This window comes from Aptenodytes patagonicus, chromosome 1 (genome assembly GCF_965638725.1).
Source record: "Aptenodytes patagonicus chromosome 1, bAptPat1.pri.cur, whole genome shotgun sequence".
Lineage (NCBI taxonomy): Eukaryota > Metazoa > Chordata > Aves > Sphenisciformes > Spheniscidae > Aptenodytes > Aptenodytes patagonicus.
Genome location: NC_134949.1, coordinates 44,472,091 through 44,489,322, shown reverse-complemented (window position 1 = coordinate 44,489,322; position 17,232 = coordinate 44,472,091). Strand labels below are relative to the sequence as shown.

At 41.0% G+C, this 17,232-nt stretch overlaps 1 protein-coding gene across 6 annotated transcripts in view; it reads right to left on the bottom strand.

Moving 5' to 3' along the window:
- The window catches only part of SYT1 (synaptotagmin 1), a 457,999-nt gene that overhangs the window by 3,723 nt on the left and 437,044 nt on the right, over window positions 1-17,232 (bottom strand). For all 6 annotated transcript variants that reach the window (XM_076333461.1, XM_076333478.1, XM_076333451.1 and 3 more), the window contains one exon: window positions 4,204-4,337. In XM_076333461.1, coding sequence (XP_076189576.1) covers window positions 4,204-4,337 — 134 coding nt within the window. The remainder of the gene's footprint in view (window positions 1-4,203; window positions 4,338-17,232) is intronic.

The window sequence follows — 17,232 nt, the reverse complement described above, 5'->3', positions numbered from 1 at the left end:
GTGTGGACTCGTGTGTGTGCGTGCACACACCTAAGTATGTGTATACTGTATGTATTATATAAATTTATACAGGAGTCAAGAAAACCGGCTGCATGCTCAGGGGAGCTGGAAAGGAGTATAAACCCCACTGTCTCGGGGCTTTGACACACCGGCGCTGCCTGCGACTGAGCCGGTGTTGGAGTGCCACTTCTGCAGGAACGGTGACCTCTGGCAAACAGGGTTAAACTATTCCCACAAAATCTGCACGAGCCCATCTGTCACAGCTCGTAGACAATTTTCCATTCACTTAGACTGAGGCACACTGGGAGGTGATGTTCAAGCCAGGCATTTGCGTGTGTGTTTGCGTGCACATGCCCGCATTCCTCTCCATCAGGTCATTAATATTTGTCGAAAGAGCACAAACAGCTCGTCCTTCAGTGGAGTGTGTTCTTCCCCAACAGCACCTAAGATGTTAACAGCCTTGGGCTGATTTTACTAAACTGTAAACGCTTCTCCTTAGGGAGCTTTATTTTTAAAGATGAACATACAGTTCTTTTCCTGATTCCTTTCTATCCCATGGTAAATACACACAGCCCCTTATTCCAGTGCGAGTTTCCTGAATTGGAGGGAGAAATGCCCTGAAACACATTTCTTCCAGAAAAATCTTTTGTTCTCAAGCATCAGGTTTTTAAATTTAAGGCTTTAAATATATGTACAATCTGGATTTCTTACTAGAATGATTAATTTCAGTGCTTGTAATAGGATTATCTTTTAAGAGTAACTGACGCTTTTAAGCATATCTGCAAGACCAGACTCATGAGGTCTATTTTATGGAGTCCATTCCCTTACTAGATTGTACAATTCACTGAGCCGGAGAAAGAGATGATTCCAACAGGCACTAAAGTATTTATATAGTTGCTGATGACAAAAGTGTACATCAAGCTCAAGACTCTCTCTCCCCAGAGCACTCACGATAAAAGGCAATATCCTGAAGCAAGTATTTCTAGATGCCAAAATGATGTTTCAGTGTTCCTGTTTGCAATATACTCCCTTTTAATGTTGATGTACCTCCCCAAATGAACCTTTATGTTTTAGATGCATGGTACAATCACAGATATAAAAAGTAAGCATGAGACTGTTATTTTACGGTACAAAAAAAGTTGCCTGCTGTACCTAGAAGCTTGGGGGCTAGTTACTGTTGGATTTTTTTTTTGTGTGTTAATCATAAGACAACAATAAGCACTGTAAACAAAAGACCCTTCTCCTTGCTCTATAAAAATGTAAGAACAGCTAGCTCACATGATTAACTCTGAGATGATTTTCACTTCATGGTCTCTGGCTTAAACCTACAGAGAAATGCAAGCATCTCTTTGCCTTTGTACCATATATTAAAGGAACAGCCACACTGCAAAACCCAACAGGTGCGAGTAGAAAGCACCACCTCTGCTAATGAACACTTGGATTAGCAGTTTCCTCATTGTGATTAGGCATTCTTTGGACTGAAAGGGCCTGGAGACGTTGCTAGCAATCTGTCTTGAAAACAGCAAAACACGCTTGATCTGCCTGTAGCAACAGGATTTAACCTCCTTAGTGGTGTTCTCCCATTACCTTTCAAGACATCGCTTTCTTTCCCTTAAGAGCTAGAATCCATATTCACTATTAAATTGTTGAAAATGTTAATGTTTGGCCCATTTTAAATTACATAGGTGTGCTGCTATTGAGCTGCTTACCCTCCATGATCTCCCTTGTCTTTGCTCTCTAACCATCATGAAACTTGTATAACCATTATTTTTTTATTTGACTGTGAAAGTTTGCTTAATTACTTTCATATGAATTACCCCAAAGTCACAGTGATTCCTACCATATTAAGTCTAAATAACATTTAATATGTGTTTTGCTAATGATGAAAGCACTTCAGTGACCGTAATGAAATCACCTTTAAATACAGTCTTTTATAACTAACTCCAAAATACACTGGCATATGACCAAAGTCCGTAATTACAGATTTTAAATTGAGGCTATATATACTGTAGTAAATAGCTATAAAGTCATTCTAATAAACTTATCAAAAAAAGCGCAACATATTAAACTGCTAAACTGCAATACTTTTTAAAGGGCCTATATCCCCCCTACAAAACTGACTTAGGATTAGAAGGCAAAATGGCCAAGTACCTACAGAATGCACCTAACCATGCCAAAGCTCAGATCTGGTAACTTGGAGGTGCCCATTCCAGTTCCCCAGTTCTGTCCCTGTTTGGAAGTCATGACATTTGTTGCCTAAATTGCCAGAAAGGCTCAATTTGACTGATCTTTTTTTGCCTCTGGGTCTTTGATGCTTGTTAGGAGGTTTTTCACAAGCACGCAGGCCAGCTTTCATTAAAATCAGTGGGAATTAGGCCCCACTGGATTTCCCACTTTTTCATTCCTAGAGTCCACAGACACCTGTACATGCTGTGGAGCATGAAGAACCTCCTAAACAGGCTAGTCATGCGTCCAAGTCACTATTCCTAGTGCCTCACCTTATCTAGTTTTAATATCTTTATTGGTACCAAGTCAATAAAAACCAGGCACACAGCTGTAGTTGAAATGTAGGCCTTGGCTCCTGGGCTTCTCTCCAGTACACTTGCTATCAAAATCCAAGACGCAGAGTCTCAAAACCCATACCATGCTCTCATCTAATTGAGAGGTCTCTGTGTGTCCCTATTGCCTGGGAGTTTTCCCTGGCAATGTCTTCTGGCTCCAAATTTGGCCCAAGCCATTTAAACCCTCATAGCAGCAAGGCACCTAACTCCTACCTAGACCTCTCTTACAAGCCATAAAAGGATGTATTCCCAGGCTGTTTTAATTATGGTCATTCAAACTGGGAGGCCCCTGAAAGTACACTTTCCACACTCAGCTCCACCCAGCAAAGCTATAGTCTTGCTTAACAAACATCTTCACGGTCACGGAGCTCCCCAGGGCGGGTGGGAAGCCAACATGCCGTTCTTTCCTCTTCTGAGGATATTTAAACCAATACGTCTTGCCCTGCCAATGAATGCTCTAACAAGTGAGGAAAAGAACAAAATGGTTTAACGCTAATGGTAAAGGCTTCACAGAAATGGAGGAGGCCTGTACCAACTGATCGTTATGTGGTTTACATTACCTAGATCAGACCAGAGACCAAAGCCTCTCCCTTTCCAAGCAAACCACCCAGCTAACAGGTGATCTTATGCTCTGTAGCCAATCATATACTTATTGTTTCTGCAGAAATGAAGTTGCACTCCCAACACAAGCCATAGGCACAGGCGACAAGAGTACCTGCTTAAGACATTGAAGATACAGGTTCAAATTCACTTAGGAAAGGGAGTGAATTGGATGTGGGTTTCCCACATGCCTCCTCAGATTGTTAAGAAGACCTTCTCTCTTGTGAGAAAAGGTTAGTTAACATCAGAAGACGTTAAATCTCACCCTTGTGAGTGAGAGATGATTTGCCTCCCAGTAGCCCAAAGGTAGGTAACTGAGTCCCTGAAAAAAATGACATGATGCCTCGTTCTGGTACTTTCCACTGCTAGTGTAGGTGACTTCCAGCTCACTGTGCTGACTTCTGAGGCCCCTAATTGTAGGCACTGAACTCTCCAGGAGTAGCACTTGGACAACTGCTGGAGCTCCCCTGAGGTGCCAAGAAAACAGGCACTGCAGTACTGACCCCTGAGATTCTCAAATGTCTTTTTTGCAAGGAGCATAGGAATCACCAAAAAAGTTTTCATGGTGTGATGAATAACTGAAAAAACCTGATTGAATTATGTGTTTTACTTAAGAGGGATGCTGCAGTACTTTCAACAAACAAGACCGATAAATGCACAAGGGAACACAAACGTGACTGATGATGTCAATTTATTATTTCAAATAATTTTGGGAAAATTGCTATATATGCCTTTTCTTTTATCCCTACACTTTTTTTACTGGCACATTCCACTCCCCGTGGATTTTTTTTTTTCAGAATCCATTTCTGTTAACAGAAAATGTCAGTTATCCATTTCTCACTGATGAATCAAAGCTTCATAAGTACTGTGCATTTTATCATTCCCCTCTTGAAGCAGTCACACTCATCTAATGTAGCACAGGGCTGGCACCTAGGTGCTAATGAAGGCACGCACACGTGATAATTAACAAGATTCCTGTTAAATATTTATAAGGGCTGAGAAATGGAATGCAGAGGGAAGACAAAACACTGTTTGACATTACCTGAATTTGCTCGAATGGTACTTCAAAGCTGAAAGACTCGTTGTAGTAGGGATTCAGAGTGTTCTTTTTAATTGTAGTCTTTTTCTTCTTCAGCCTCTTACCGTTCTGCATCAGATGGATCTTCACATAGGGATCTAAGTAATCGAGAGAAGAAGTAGAGCTAAGAAGGGTAGTTCAGTGTGTTATCTAGATTTTAGTCCTGCAAATTTAAGACTCGATAAAAAAAAGAAAAACCTTTAGCAACAAACAGCTTGTATTTAAACAAAGTCCTAATTTCCACTATAGAAAAACTCCTGTACGATTGCAAAGTGTTCCTGATGGAAAAAGGTACGAAACATTTATTGCATTATCTCCTTAACACTGCGAGGGAGGGGTAAATTCCCACCTAACTTTGTTCTGTAGCTCATTAACCATCCTGGAAATGTTTTTACTTTAACATTATTTATTTACTGCCAACATTTCTTGGCAACAGGGCTGTGGGGTGGTTTTCCCAAGAGCCGTGAGCACTGCTGAATGCACGTACAGCGGGCACAGGGCTAGGGTGGCTGGCTGCGCTGCGACTGCCTGGCAGCTCTTCGCATCACTCCTTGGGCAGGAGCTGCACCAGAGTTTTCCCGTCCTCTGACCTCCCCGGCGGGCTGCGACTGATGCAGCGCAATGGCCGTGGGTCTGGCGCACGGACAGATTGCATGGCAGGAAGGGGCTTTGCCCTTTTGATACCAGTCCTCTACCTTAGTGCTACATGCAGCTAGAGTAAAGTGCAGGCCACGGTATTGGTATAAATTATGAATTGTTTTTGCTACTGTCTATTGAATTCCCATTGTTATTTTGTATGACTTCTGGTGGCTAAGGAACAGAACTGATTTGGTACCTAATCAGGTATTCCTCACGCAAGCAGAACTCTCATGGATGTTACCGCTGTGAAGCGGCATCTCAGTGGTTATACTTTCAACGGAAATTTTGCCTGCTTAAAAGAATAGCACAATCAGTCTTTAATCTGTTACAAACGCCATGTTCCCATTCAGGTCCCATGCTAGGTCATTCTAGCAGTTCTTCTTTCATGGTAGTGTTAATTAGCAGTACCGTCACTGAGCTCAGGTATTTTTCTGTTTAGGCCTACCATGAAGCACCATTTGAAGCATCTCAAGCTCATCCTTTTCAACAACCTGTATGGTACTGTCACCAAAATTTGGGTAGGTACCTCCCTTGGCTTTAGGCAGCTGACCTGTGATGTAGGTCAAGGCAAGCCTTCCCTCTAGCAAGCTCGTAGGAGCTATACAAAGCGCCAGCCAGCCACGAGTCATCTGTGGCATAAATTAAGAGAGTCTGAATGCAAACTATCAAAGGAAAGGGCTTCTCCTTTCCCTCCTGAGAAAAGGATAGGGCTACAGAAGAAGAATGAAAATTAACACTGAAATTAAATATTATCACTATAAACAAACTATGCTTTATGACTCTGCAATGAAATTCATGCCTGGAGTGTCTGCGAAGAGTAATTGCATTCTGCTACAGTCAAAATATGCTTTACTGTGGAAGACCTAGGAGTTCAGGACAGTTAAGTTACTGGAGTGATCACAGTCTACGGTACTTCTGAAGGGAGCATAATTTTGGTAGTGGACTCTTGAAGCCAGCAGACAAGGGAACAAGATCCAATGGCTGTGAGGAGGAACTGGACAAATTCTAACTTAGAAATAGGCATGTACTTTACTAGTAAGACTACTGAAACAGCTGGAGTAGCTCCTCAGTGTTTGTGGTGAACTCTGTTACAGAGGGTTAAGATTCCTTCCCCCTCAAAAGACTCAAGTTCAAATAGAAATTAAATCTGGGTATGTTTATGCTTGAGGTGAGACAGGGGATTGCAAGGGTTCCTTTTGGCTCCACAATGTATGAATTAAGGAGTATCATGTGAAGAGCAGAAATGCTAGCAAAAAGCCAACAGAGTTCTGTTTCTTTTTGAATACCGAGTTCAACATCACTGCATATAGGGTTTTGAAGGTGGAAAACCAGTAAATCTGGACTCCTTCAACATTAGGTGATACTTGAGAAAAGCTCATCTACCTTATTACTTTTGCTGAGGCTCCATGCTGAATGCACAATCATTTTGACATGCAAAATGATGTTTTAGGTATAGCTAATATATAGTAAGAAAGTTCAGTAGTCAAGGAGCCAGTGGTAGAGTGTTAAGATATGGAAATGAGATAAAATGCTGTTAAAATATAATTCGGGTAACTAGAGTGAGCTGGGAGGCTAAACAGTGCAGTAATACGTTATTATTAAAGGGATTAGAACTGAAGAATTCTATTAAAATAAATGCAGTCAATCCTTTACTGACCTGTGCTTGTGCACAGACAATATACACAGATTTGATGATTATTCATAAGGAGCTGTATAGTAATGATTTATATAGTGATGCAGATATATTCCTATCTTGATAAACATTCCATATTTTGAAGAAAAACATTTTTAACCTAGCATTCAAGTGTATGTGAATGCTCGGGGTCTACATATACACTCACTTTAAGTGATTTGCTTCTACCGACTTTCTAGATTTTCTGTCTTCATGCTGGTATTAGAGCAAAATCTGACCCCGGGTAACTCATGGCCATGGGACAAGGCCCAGAAGCTAGGTTTCTGTGGTTTCTTTTTCATGTCCTGATCAGCTTCTTACATTTGTCTGTCTGGGGATTTGAGTTAGGCTCAGTGAAATGCCAGGTTTTTAGTAGGAAAGATCCCAGTGGTACCAGATTGCCATGGTGGTGCAGAACTGTCAGTGGTGGAGGTCGCAAATGGAGCACAGAAGAGGACATATCATATGATACAATATCCTATTTTTTTTTCATCCAAGGGTAAAATTGTCATGCCAAACCAAATACAAATTGAATATCACCTAACTGAAATCATGCTGCTTCTCTTCTAGTTTCAAAGGAAAGTATTAAATAAGTTTACTCATCACAAAACCACTGCAAATCAGAACAGGGTGTCCAGCTCAAGTAAGTGGATGGGCCATTAGAGATTTTAACTGAGCTTCTCCTCATTAGATTGTACATGCACTTCCTATTTCTTGAAGTATCCTGGTCTTACCTAGTTCTCCCCTCTCTTCATTTTTCTGTGTCTCATATATGACCCCCTCCACCACTACATTATCTTCAGTTACGCTCTCCCGTATCCCATGACATCATCCTTAACTCCCTCAACTCTCCAGTAATCTATTTGCTTGGGATCTACACAGACAACCTGATACCTAAGCACAGACTTTCTTGTGACTTCATGAATAAATCTCTGAAAAAGACAGATCCTATTCCACCAAATAACAGAAGCTGAACTGCTTGGAGTCAATTATTAGAAAAAGGGAGGATAATCAAAAGAAAGCAGAACCTCTGGGAAGTGCCAGTCTCCAGCGATTTTTCCGAGACAAGGTTTAGTGCTAATGGAAACACCTCTTCTCTCTACTTGCAACATAACCTCAGTGCTGGCACCATTACTCATGCTGAGTAATACCTTAATATGTAAATAGTCTCACTGAGTAAGTGAGACTAGTAAGGATGACAGAACTGATATTACAGCCCAGCAATGATAAATTGTCTGTTAAGTGCATAGCCTGGGCATAAAGGGCAGAATTCTTTTGACCAAGTAGAAATGTCTACATCTGACGCCAATGAAAATAAATAATCATTTCTCTGTATGTACTCTGGATAGTTATCTCATTCCAGAGTAAATATCTGTCTTTGGTCAAATAAATTGCACCCCAAAATATTTATTTCTCTCCACTGATAGAAGACAGCCTATTTGCTTTCATGTAAACAGTTACACTGAAGAAATGTCAAGTTAGAAGAGGTGCACATCACTCTTGTTTTTTCCTCCAGTTTTATTCCTTTCAAGTAAACAGGGATTTAGATCCACATTACATCCACAGGTATCTATCTGTAGATGGACCTTGCCCATCTATCTGGAAGAAGGGATGTTGCATCCAGAGCACTATGGATGTCCCTCTGCCAAAGGGGACAGAATGGCTGTGTGTCCCTTGCTTAATAATTCATGTTAAGCAATGTGTGGGATTAAATAAAATTCTGCTATTTATTCCCTCATTAATGGTCTAGCCATGAATGCTAAAAAGATGTAAAATGCATAACTAATTGTCCATTGTAGATTTTACAACATCGTCTCAAGGGAGGCTAGCTGAACAGCTTTAAAAGCACTGAGGGACTAGCTGACACATTTTGTTTTCCTGAAGTTTGCAGTGAGATGCCAATACATTATTTAAAGGCTAACTGAAATGGTATGTAATAGCAGGTAAAGACTTCTGGAGCCATTTGGACCATGAGGCGTATATATACAATTAGAACCCTCTTAAAATAATGACTAGTTCATCAATCCTCATGCTGTAGACAAGATGCACTTCATTATTAGAGGTTTTAAAAAAGCAAATTTACAGCTGAAAGAAAATACTACAACTCAAAAGAAGAAAATCGTGGCTAATGGCAGTATCTGAGGAAAAAGCGGAACTTGAGAATGACTGCTTGTCAGTGGATTTTAAGATGAAAAATTTGTTATAGGGATCAGTGGTTAATAAAAAAATTATCTTCCACCTAGGTAGGAGAGAATTCAGCACAGAAATGTCCAACTGTACGGTTCTCCAGCAGAAAAGTGTCAACACAGTACTCAGCTTGGTATGGTTTTACTACAATGGTTTATTCTGAACGGAAACATAAGGATGGTGCCAATCTTTGATAAATATTTGTAAGGCTTCTGTAATCTAATCAAAATATGAAAAGCAAGTGCCTAGAAACTTGACAAATTCGAACAATGCTACAGGGATAACACTGGACTTGATTGGGTGTGCAATTACCTTCCCGAGCCTGTGTGCGGGGGGAGCCTAACGGTTTAAAGAAAAAAATCCCACACAGCTCTGGGAGGTGGGATCAGAGAAAACCCTCTACAAGCCTCGAGTAAGCCTAACATGATTAATAGGAAAAAAGCTGAGCCAGAAAAAACTAGTCATAGATACAGCTGAATAAAGTTTTATATGACAAAACACTGTAATAAGAAGATGTTCTCAACTCAAATGTAGAAAACAAGAAGAAATATGGTGCCAGAATTGCATCCAGCTGTATTTTTGTCTTCAAAATTTTCGGGATAACTCGGTGCTAATTAGCACATGTTTTTCCCCATCAGAAGAAAATTTATGCCAAACCCGTGCCAAAGCACACATCACTGACATTTAGGGCAAAGGTGTCAGCAGACAGTAGAGTTTCCATTCCAGGAAGCAGAATGGATTCCTGAAGAGCTTGGCACTTGATCCAATAACTGAAGAAAATCAGGTTTGGAAATGCAGCCTTATAAATGGCTCTGAAAACACGGTTAGGACAGAGGTGACTTGCAGGGTGGATTGTTAGTTCCATGCTGAAGAGCCATAATCACTCTCATCCTGCAACAGCGTGCTGGGGTGGAAAGCTGAGGAAAGGCCAAGCCAGAGCCTTAGACTGGAGCAGAGGCAGTGCTAGATTCAATATTGCACCCTTAACCTGTTCCTATTCCGTGCAAACACCCTTCAGACAAAGCTTTTTTGGCTTTCAGGAGTGGCAGCAGGAAGAACAGCAATTCTATACAGCAAACAACTTTCTTTTCTATAGAGACTGTGCCAGGGACGAAGGCTGACAGCATCAGAAATACCTGCATGCTTGCTTCTGCCTTCGGAGAGCGACAGCAGCGGTTGCCACAGCTGTGCTGTGGAAAGCAGCAGGAGTCTGAGAGCAGAGCAAAACAGGATGAACTTTCCTGGGAATTCCCACAGATTTGCTAATTTTTCCCAAGGATCATGGGACATGTTTCCTCTGTGGGCATATAAACGCTTCTCTCCTGAGAAAGGGATGATTCACGTGACACCTGTGGCGTCTGGGCCATGGATAATTTGCCCTGACTTTTTTTCTTCTGTTTATTCATGTATGGGTGATAGGAGATAATTAAAGTCTCTGAAATAATGAGTTTAGAGTGATATTGTGCCTGGATTGTCTAAACTAGTATTTTTCAGATGAATGGAAAGCTTTGAACGGGAAGGAAAGCCAGAGGGGGAAAATGTGTTATCTGGGGAAGAAACAATATAAGGTACAATTACTAAGAAGGAGTACAAGTGCTATGGTACATTCTAGATTGCATAAAAGTTATGGTTTATATTCATTGACACAAGTTGCTGGGCCTTCTACCTTCCTCCACAAATGAGCACATTAAAGTTGGAACATTATTTTTAAGGAGCAGCTGATGTCTCAAGGGAAATACTGGAAAACATTCTCATTAGAAACAATTCTCTTGGCATAAAATATAGGCTTTGTGGTTTTTTTCTTATCACATTTCCTTGAAAACTGGATTGTTGATTTTTTTTTTTAAAGTTTATTTGCTACATAATGTCCAGTCCTCAGCTAATGTTCATATTTAGCTACTTGGGACCTCATCATAGTTTCCATAACCCCACTGGGCTGTAGATTACTTGATGTTATGGGCCAATTCTTTAGCTTGTAGCCTGTACTTGATCAATACACAAGGGAAAGGTGGGTAGCAAAAGTACTTGCTGTAGATTCCTGCGTAGCGTCTATGCCAGTCCTGACCCCAGCAAAACACTTTTTAAAATCACTTCAGTGAGCGGGCTGAGGATTGAGCGGTGCGCCTGGGAGATTCTCCCAACACCACCCAGTAGCGTACTGGCCATGAATGGAGTTGAGAAATTGCAAGCAGCCCAGATGGGCTGCCAGCGTGGCCCTGACAGCTGCAAACAGTTTAGCTAAAAAGACTCGTATTACACTTGCTAACGTCTATCTATGCCCCATGGGTGGACTGCTCCAGATGCAGCGCACGCACGCACAGAGAGTACACTGCCCATCAGGCCCTTTCTTGCTCATATGTCACAGTGTAACAAGTTAGATGACTTTGGATTACATATTTCCATCAGCATCTTTAAAAGAAGACGCTGTAAGGCTCGGTAATTGATAAATGAAAACAGTTGTAATTTCATGTTCAATAACATTAGACAGATTCTCATAGGAATAATGGAGTCCAACAATCCATTTATGGTGGGGAAGAAGGGGTTGGTATTTATAAGAACTAATGATAGCCTGCCTGTAACAAAAAGTTAAACGGAGAGTGTAGCAAAGCAGTCTCAAAATAACAACTCTTCACTGTTGTGCCGTTAGACGAATATCAAGTTGCCGTTGAAATGCTGCATTCAGAGAACCAGGGAGCCTTGGGAAGAAGGAGGTGCTGTAAAACTGACGGCCAACGATTCCCTCACCCGAGAACCCCAAACCGAGGTTGCTGAACACATAGAGCTGACAGTGGAAACAGAAGTGTTCACAGTGGCCTAAGGGCTATTCAGCCAACACTTGAGTCTGCAATTCCACCCACAGTGCTTCCAACTGGAACATAACAACAAATGTTACAGCGCCAGATGGGAAAAGTAGCAGAAAACTGAAAAAAAAAAGGAAGCCGCCAAAACTCTTACTTAAAAACAGCACAAATTACTGCTTATGAGCTTATGATTAAGTTTACTGCCAGAGCAAGGGCAGCTGATCTGTCTCTCTTGCATCCAAGCAGTTCATTTCGGCATAGTTACACACAGGCAAAACAAACAGTTTTATAAAGCGCAGCAAATGTGGGTTGAACCAACAGGAAAATGCACCTTGAGTTTTGGCTGTGGATAAACACAGAATACTCCTGTGGAAAAGCAAAGCAACTCAACCAAGCACTTCGTAAATGTGATTACATGGAAACTACAAGCATCAAAGCAGTAAACCTTGCTCCCCTGTATTTGCACCAAAAGGGGAGGAACTGACTGCTCACGAAGCTTAAATGTAGTTAGGATGGGGAAAGACAGCATGGCATTTTAAAACTTTAACATACCGGAGAAGGGCACCTGCAATCTTAGATAACAAATAAAGAAATAAAAAAAACATATTGTAATATGTCATGTTCGTATACAAATAGAAAGAATACAATAGCAACGAAGATGAGGGAGGCATTAACATCAAATGGTGGAAAGGTATTAATTGGGGCTGCTGATACAGGCAGACTCTCCAGTACAGGAATTCAGACAGAAACCAAAGCAAACTGGCAATACTTCAGGCAGCAAATTCCGGCAGACTGCTGAGTTTGAATTTATGTAATGCCTTTTGATGATATAGAGAAAAAAAAAATTAAATTTATATTTATTAAATTGGCAGTACTGAAAATACCAGAAGATAATACATAGAGGCTTAGAGGGACTCAAAACACTGTCCTCAAGTGAACTGGGGAGGAGGGAGGGGAGAATACACATTGACTGAGGAATAATGACAGGCAGAAGAGTGGAGAGAGAAGCAGAAGCACATAATGTAGAAAAACCCAAACAACCCAAGGTTAAAGAGCAGACCATGTGGGATGTTTTAGCAGAAAACAACATGAGCTGGGTACATAATGATGTATTGCACTGGACTGTTAGTGAGTACCTTGTCCTCCAGATCTGAGCTGGCTATTTAACAAGGCCACGCAGAGAGGGGCATCAATATCTGGGGAAGGGGCAGAACTGCCCTACCTCACTCTGAGGCACATGCTGCCGAGTGGAGGCCACAATTCAAAAATCAGGCTGAAAAAGTGAGCACATGAGGAGCATCAGGTGGCAAAGGCTGGGGTTTGGAAGGGCCAGACACCTGGGTGGAGAGCTGCCTCAACACGCCTGGAAATAGTGTGATGGAGAGGAATTACACTTCAGCTTTTCCAGCCTCCACTGTTCCCCTACAGCTGTGCCAGCTTAGGGGTTTTTTGGGTTTATCTATCTATTTTGTTTTACAAAATAAAGCAATTAAACACTGGCTTTTTCTCTCCACCCCTCTTTTGCTGATAGCCAAGAGGTTAAACTGCTAATTGCTGATTTAGGATATTCTTCAGACCTCTCCATTGGCTGAAGGGATCTGAACCTACATTTCCCAGCTCTCGAGAGAGTGAGGCAAGGTTATAAGAAATGAGAAACACGTTCTCAGTCTGCTCTGCTGAGAAGAACATTGTATTTTTTTGTGCTCCTTTCAATTACTCAGTGGAGCGGAGGCTGGTGCCAGGTTTCCCTTCTTTGAGTGCTCTCGCCCACCTTGCCTGTGTGACCATCATCTTTGGGCCTCTGCTCCTGTGGCTATTTACTGCGTATAGCTATTTGCTTGCTCCTGGATGATGGTGGAAAGGCGCCTACTTTAGGAATCCCGGTAGGTGATGCTGCTGGGTGGTGGTGTTACTATCAAGATTTTAGGGGACTTGACTGAAAGAAACCCGGGGGGATTTACAAATTTTGGTTAGTCAAGAATTTCTATTTGCATGGCGATGTTTCTCTGGGCTTCCAGGCTTAAATAGCTGCGATGACTGTCCTGAGAAAAATTACTGTGCCACACAGAGACAAGGGCGAGGACAGACACACAAAAATAACTGGAAGAAGGCAGAAAAAAGGTTTTTCCTTCATGTAGTGAAAGGCTGTGCTCATAGAAAGAACTGACTGAAAGGAAGTAATGCCAGTCAGAAAGAAGTATAGATGATACCTATTCAAAAAGAATATTTTGCCATGGCCAAGCACTGAGACAACTTTACTTAGGCCAAACATCAAGGAGACTGCGGTGCAGTAGGGAGCAACCTTCCATGTCCATTTTCTTTCCCTGAAAACAGCTGACATATTTTTTTTCCCTTCATAAACTGCTGACTGATAGCAAACATATTCCTCTTTTGGTTATTCCTCTCCGCCCCAAAAACCCAAACCTGGCAGCCGTGAGGCAAAACAAGTCCTGATCTCAAACTGCACTGAGGAGAGAGAGGAGTTCCAGTATTACTGGGTAATAAAGAAAACCACATTGGAGTGAGTGGCAGTAGTCATTCAAAGGAATTACTCAACCCTGAAACACAGAGAAACTCTATTAAAAACAAAACCTGGTCTAACTAGTGTATTAGCAATTTACTGTAGCAAGAATATACATTTCGTGCTACAGACTCTTCATGTCAACACTGCCACAGTAAGGTTTTATAGCTTGACTGCAGATCAGCATGGTACTACTGTGTTGTGATTGTCTTCACATGGAAAAAAGCTAGTATACCCTTCTTAAGGGTAACCTGCATCCTCTCCCACAGAGGGTTAGAAGCAACACACTCAAAAGAAGACAAAGGCAGTGGCAAAGGCTGCCTCACATCACAAACACTGAACTATCATATTGTTTACACGTGAGAGTTTTTTTCCAATGCAGCAAACCCAGTTATGACCATGTATTCCATACCCTCGCAGTCCAAAATAATGTTAGGTGAGTTGGGAGGAGAAGCAGAGGATAGTAAAAATAGAAAAGCAAAGCAGCAGGATGTTTTATCTACATGTGATAGAAAGGGTAAGAAACACCCGATTATCTTAGCTGACATAAATGAGTCACCAGAAAAATGCAAACCAATATACTGCAAAATGATTTTGATGTTTTTAATAAAAATCTATTGCTTCTACTTTATAAACTGCTTTTCTCATTCAGGTAAGCTTTCAGTCTTAGACAACGTGAGAGAGACATGTTTTTTGATTCAGATGATTAAACTAGAAATAGCACTGAGCGCTAATACTGCAGGAATGCTGCAATACAGAAGGAATAAAAAAACCAGTCTTACAACATCCATGACTACCAGTAAAGCAGCCTGATTCGAACTCTTCACAGCTGAGAAATGAACCCTAGTTATGCTTTATCAGGTTGATACTTATTTTAAGAGCATATCGAGACTGTCAAACTAAGTTTCATTCATCAGTGGCTGCATATAAAGGGAGTTCATCAGCATCTGGTTTTCAGTCTCAATTTGAAATAATACTCCTAGTACTTTTTCTACCTGAGAGGTTTATATTTATATAAATATCAGTTCTCATGCTGTTTTCATTATTTTTCTGTTAGATTTGAGCTTTAAGCAAAAAATGGAAATGGAAGGAGGGTGCTACATGATTGCAGTCTTGCTTTTAGCCTACAAAACATGCATTCAGAATTACTTGGAGAAAATACTTAACAGCTCTCTTTCTCCCCCTCTCTCCTGCTTCCCAACACATCCAGTGTCTGTTACGCAAGATTTTGGAAAGTATTCTGGGTATTCATATAGGCTATTTGTGGCACCTAATTTTAGTGTGATTCAGAGCATCAAAGCCTTTACTGCCTCAACACATACACCACTAATTCCATATATGAAACCTAAAGCAACCCATGATACAGTTGTTTATTTGTGCCTGTTTAGACACAGAGGCCACATGAAACCTTTCCCTACTCTCTGCTCAGAGCAAAGGCTAAGGATGAGCCCAGTTGATGTGCTTCCTGGTGGTGAGGAGAAGACTCCTGGAACACTGCAAGGCAAGAACTGCATCTGCTCAGGGAGTAGAAGGGGCCATTCTGGATCGTGTTTCCCAATATTGTTGGGAAGACTGGCTTTGTTTTGGATTAAATTTAACCACAGTAAGGAAAAGAAGATCAAAAGCAGATTTTCTTGGAATGGACAACATCTTCATCTCAATCTCGGCACGAGAAGTTACAACGTAGGCTAAATTTATCAGCAGTTTCAACTGAGTTCAGCTAAGTTATATCTGTTTTTCAAAAATGACAGCTGAGTGAAAACCTATTTTGCAGTATCACAAAAAAAAATAGTTTTGAAAAGCCTGAAGGTCAGATTTTTAACTCGGGTGCTTGCAGAGGAAGGGCTGGGAGGCTGCATGCCTGCTCACATTCCTGTCGCTTCCACATAATGAGAAGCAGTGACCTGAAACTTAAGACAAATTTTTACTTACACAAGAGTAACATCTAGATTATGCCCACTGAAGAATTATGGCTGTGCTGAAGTCCTTGGTAGAACAAAAAAATTACCTTGTTTGTTTACCCCAGACAAGTTACAAAAAAGAACAAGACCAGGAGGTATTTAAGGGCTAACATTCAAGGTAGGCTAAAGAACAAGTGTTCAAGGCCAACAGCATCTGCAGTAGGAACGCTCTGCTGCTGAGAACATTGGTCCTGCTATAAGACAAGAGGACAGACAACTTGACCAATGGCATCATCAGGTGAAAGATGGAAATATTTCTGATAACAGGACCAATAGCTCATGCCCCAATGTACCCAAATTCTTCTTCAAATTGTCCCAGCCATTTAATGGCACAAATGGGTATTTGACCGACATGTTCACCACTTACTGTACACCACTTCAGCTTAAAAGACACTCAAACATGACACAACCTATCAGAAATCCAAAGGTACATGATAGTTTTCAACTTGGATACCTGCTACAAATTTATACAGCAGATATCCAATTCGGTACAAAAGTGATGGAGCATCTGATCTCGTGCTTCACTGACAAACCAGATTGAATCTGGGCAGCTCAGCATATTTCCGCGTGCTGCCCCACTGAAACAAGATCTTGATGTAGTCTAGTCAAGGGATCATGATCTGTAATAAAATCAAATAACCTAGGAATCCAAAAAGCACATACGAATTTCAGAAACCCTTTGGCTCTTCAGAATTGAAAGTAGGAATATTTGAAAAGACAAGCCTGAGTGTTTGTGGTTATTAGATGGGAAGGAGGATGAAAGAGAGTGAAATTGAGTGTTTTTATTTGGAATCAATAGATTGAAACCATGGTAGAGGAAAGCTGGATGACACTGCGTCCAAGCCAAGGCAGCACTTGTTGTGTATAATACAGAATATAAATAATTTCAGTGAAAATAAGCTCAAAAAGCGATACTCTTTTCAAGCAATGTTCACCAAATTTAGAATAGATTTTCAAAGGTATTAAGTATTTGGAGTTGTAGATGGGTCCATTTTCAAAGGCATCTAACTCCTGTTAAAAATCACTGGTAAGAACATGAAGCAATCAATTCCGCTGGAGGCTTCAGCTTTCCTCTGGAAACTCCTATTGAACATTTTTCTGCGTTAGTCAGTACCTAGGTGACAATAGGCCTCTTTTTTTTGCCTGTGAACAATGAAAGTCAAGACAGTCACTCAACAGCAATAAGAAATAATTTAAATTCTTTTTGTTTAA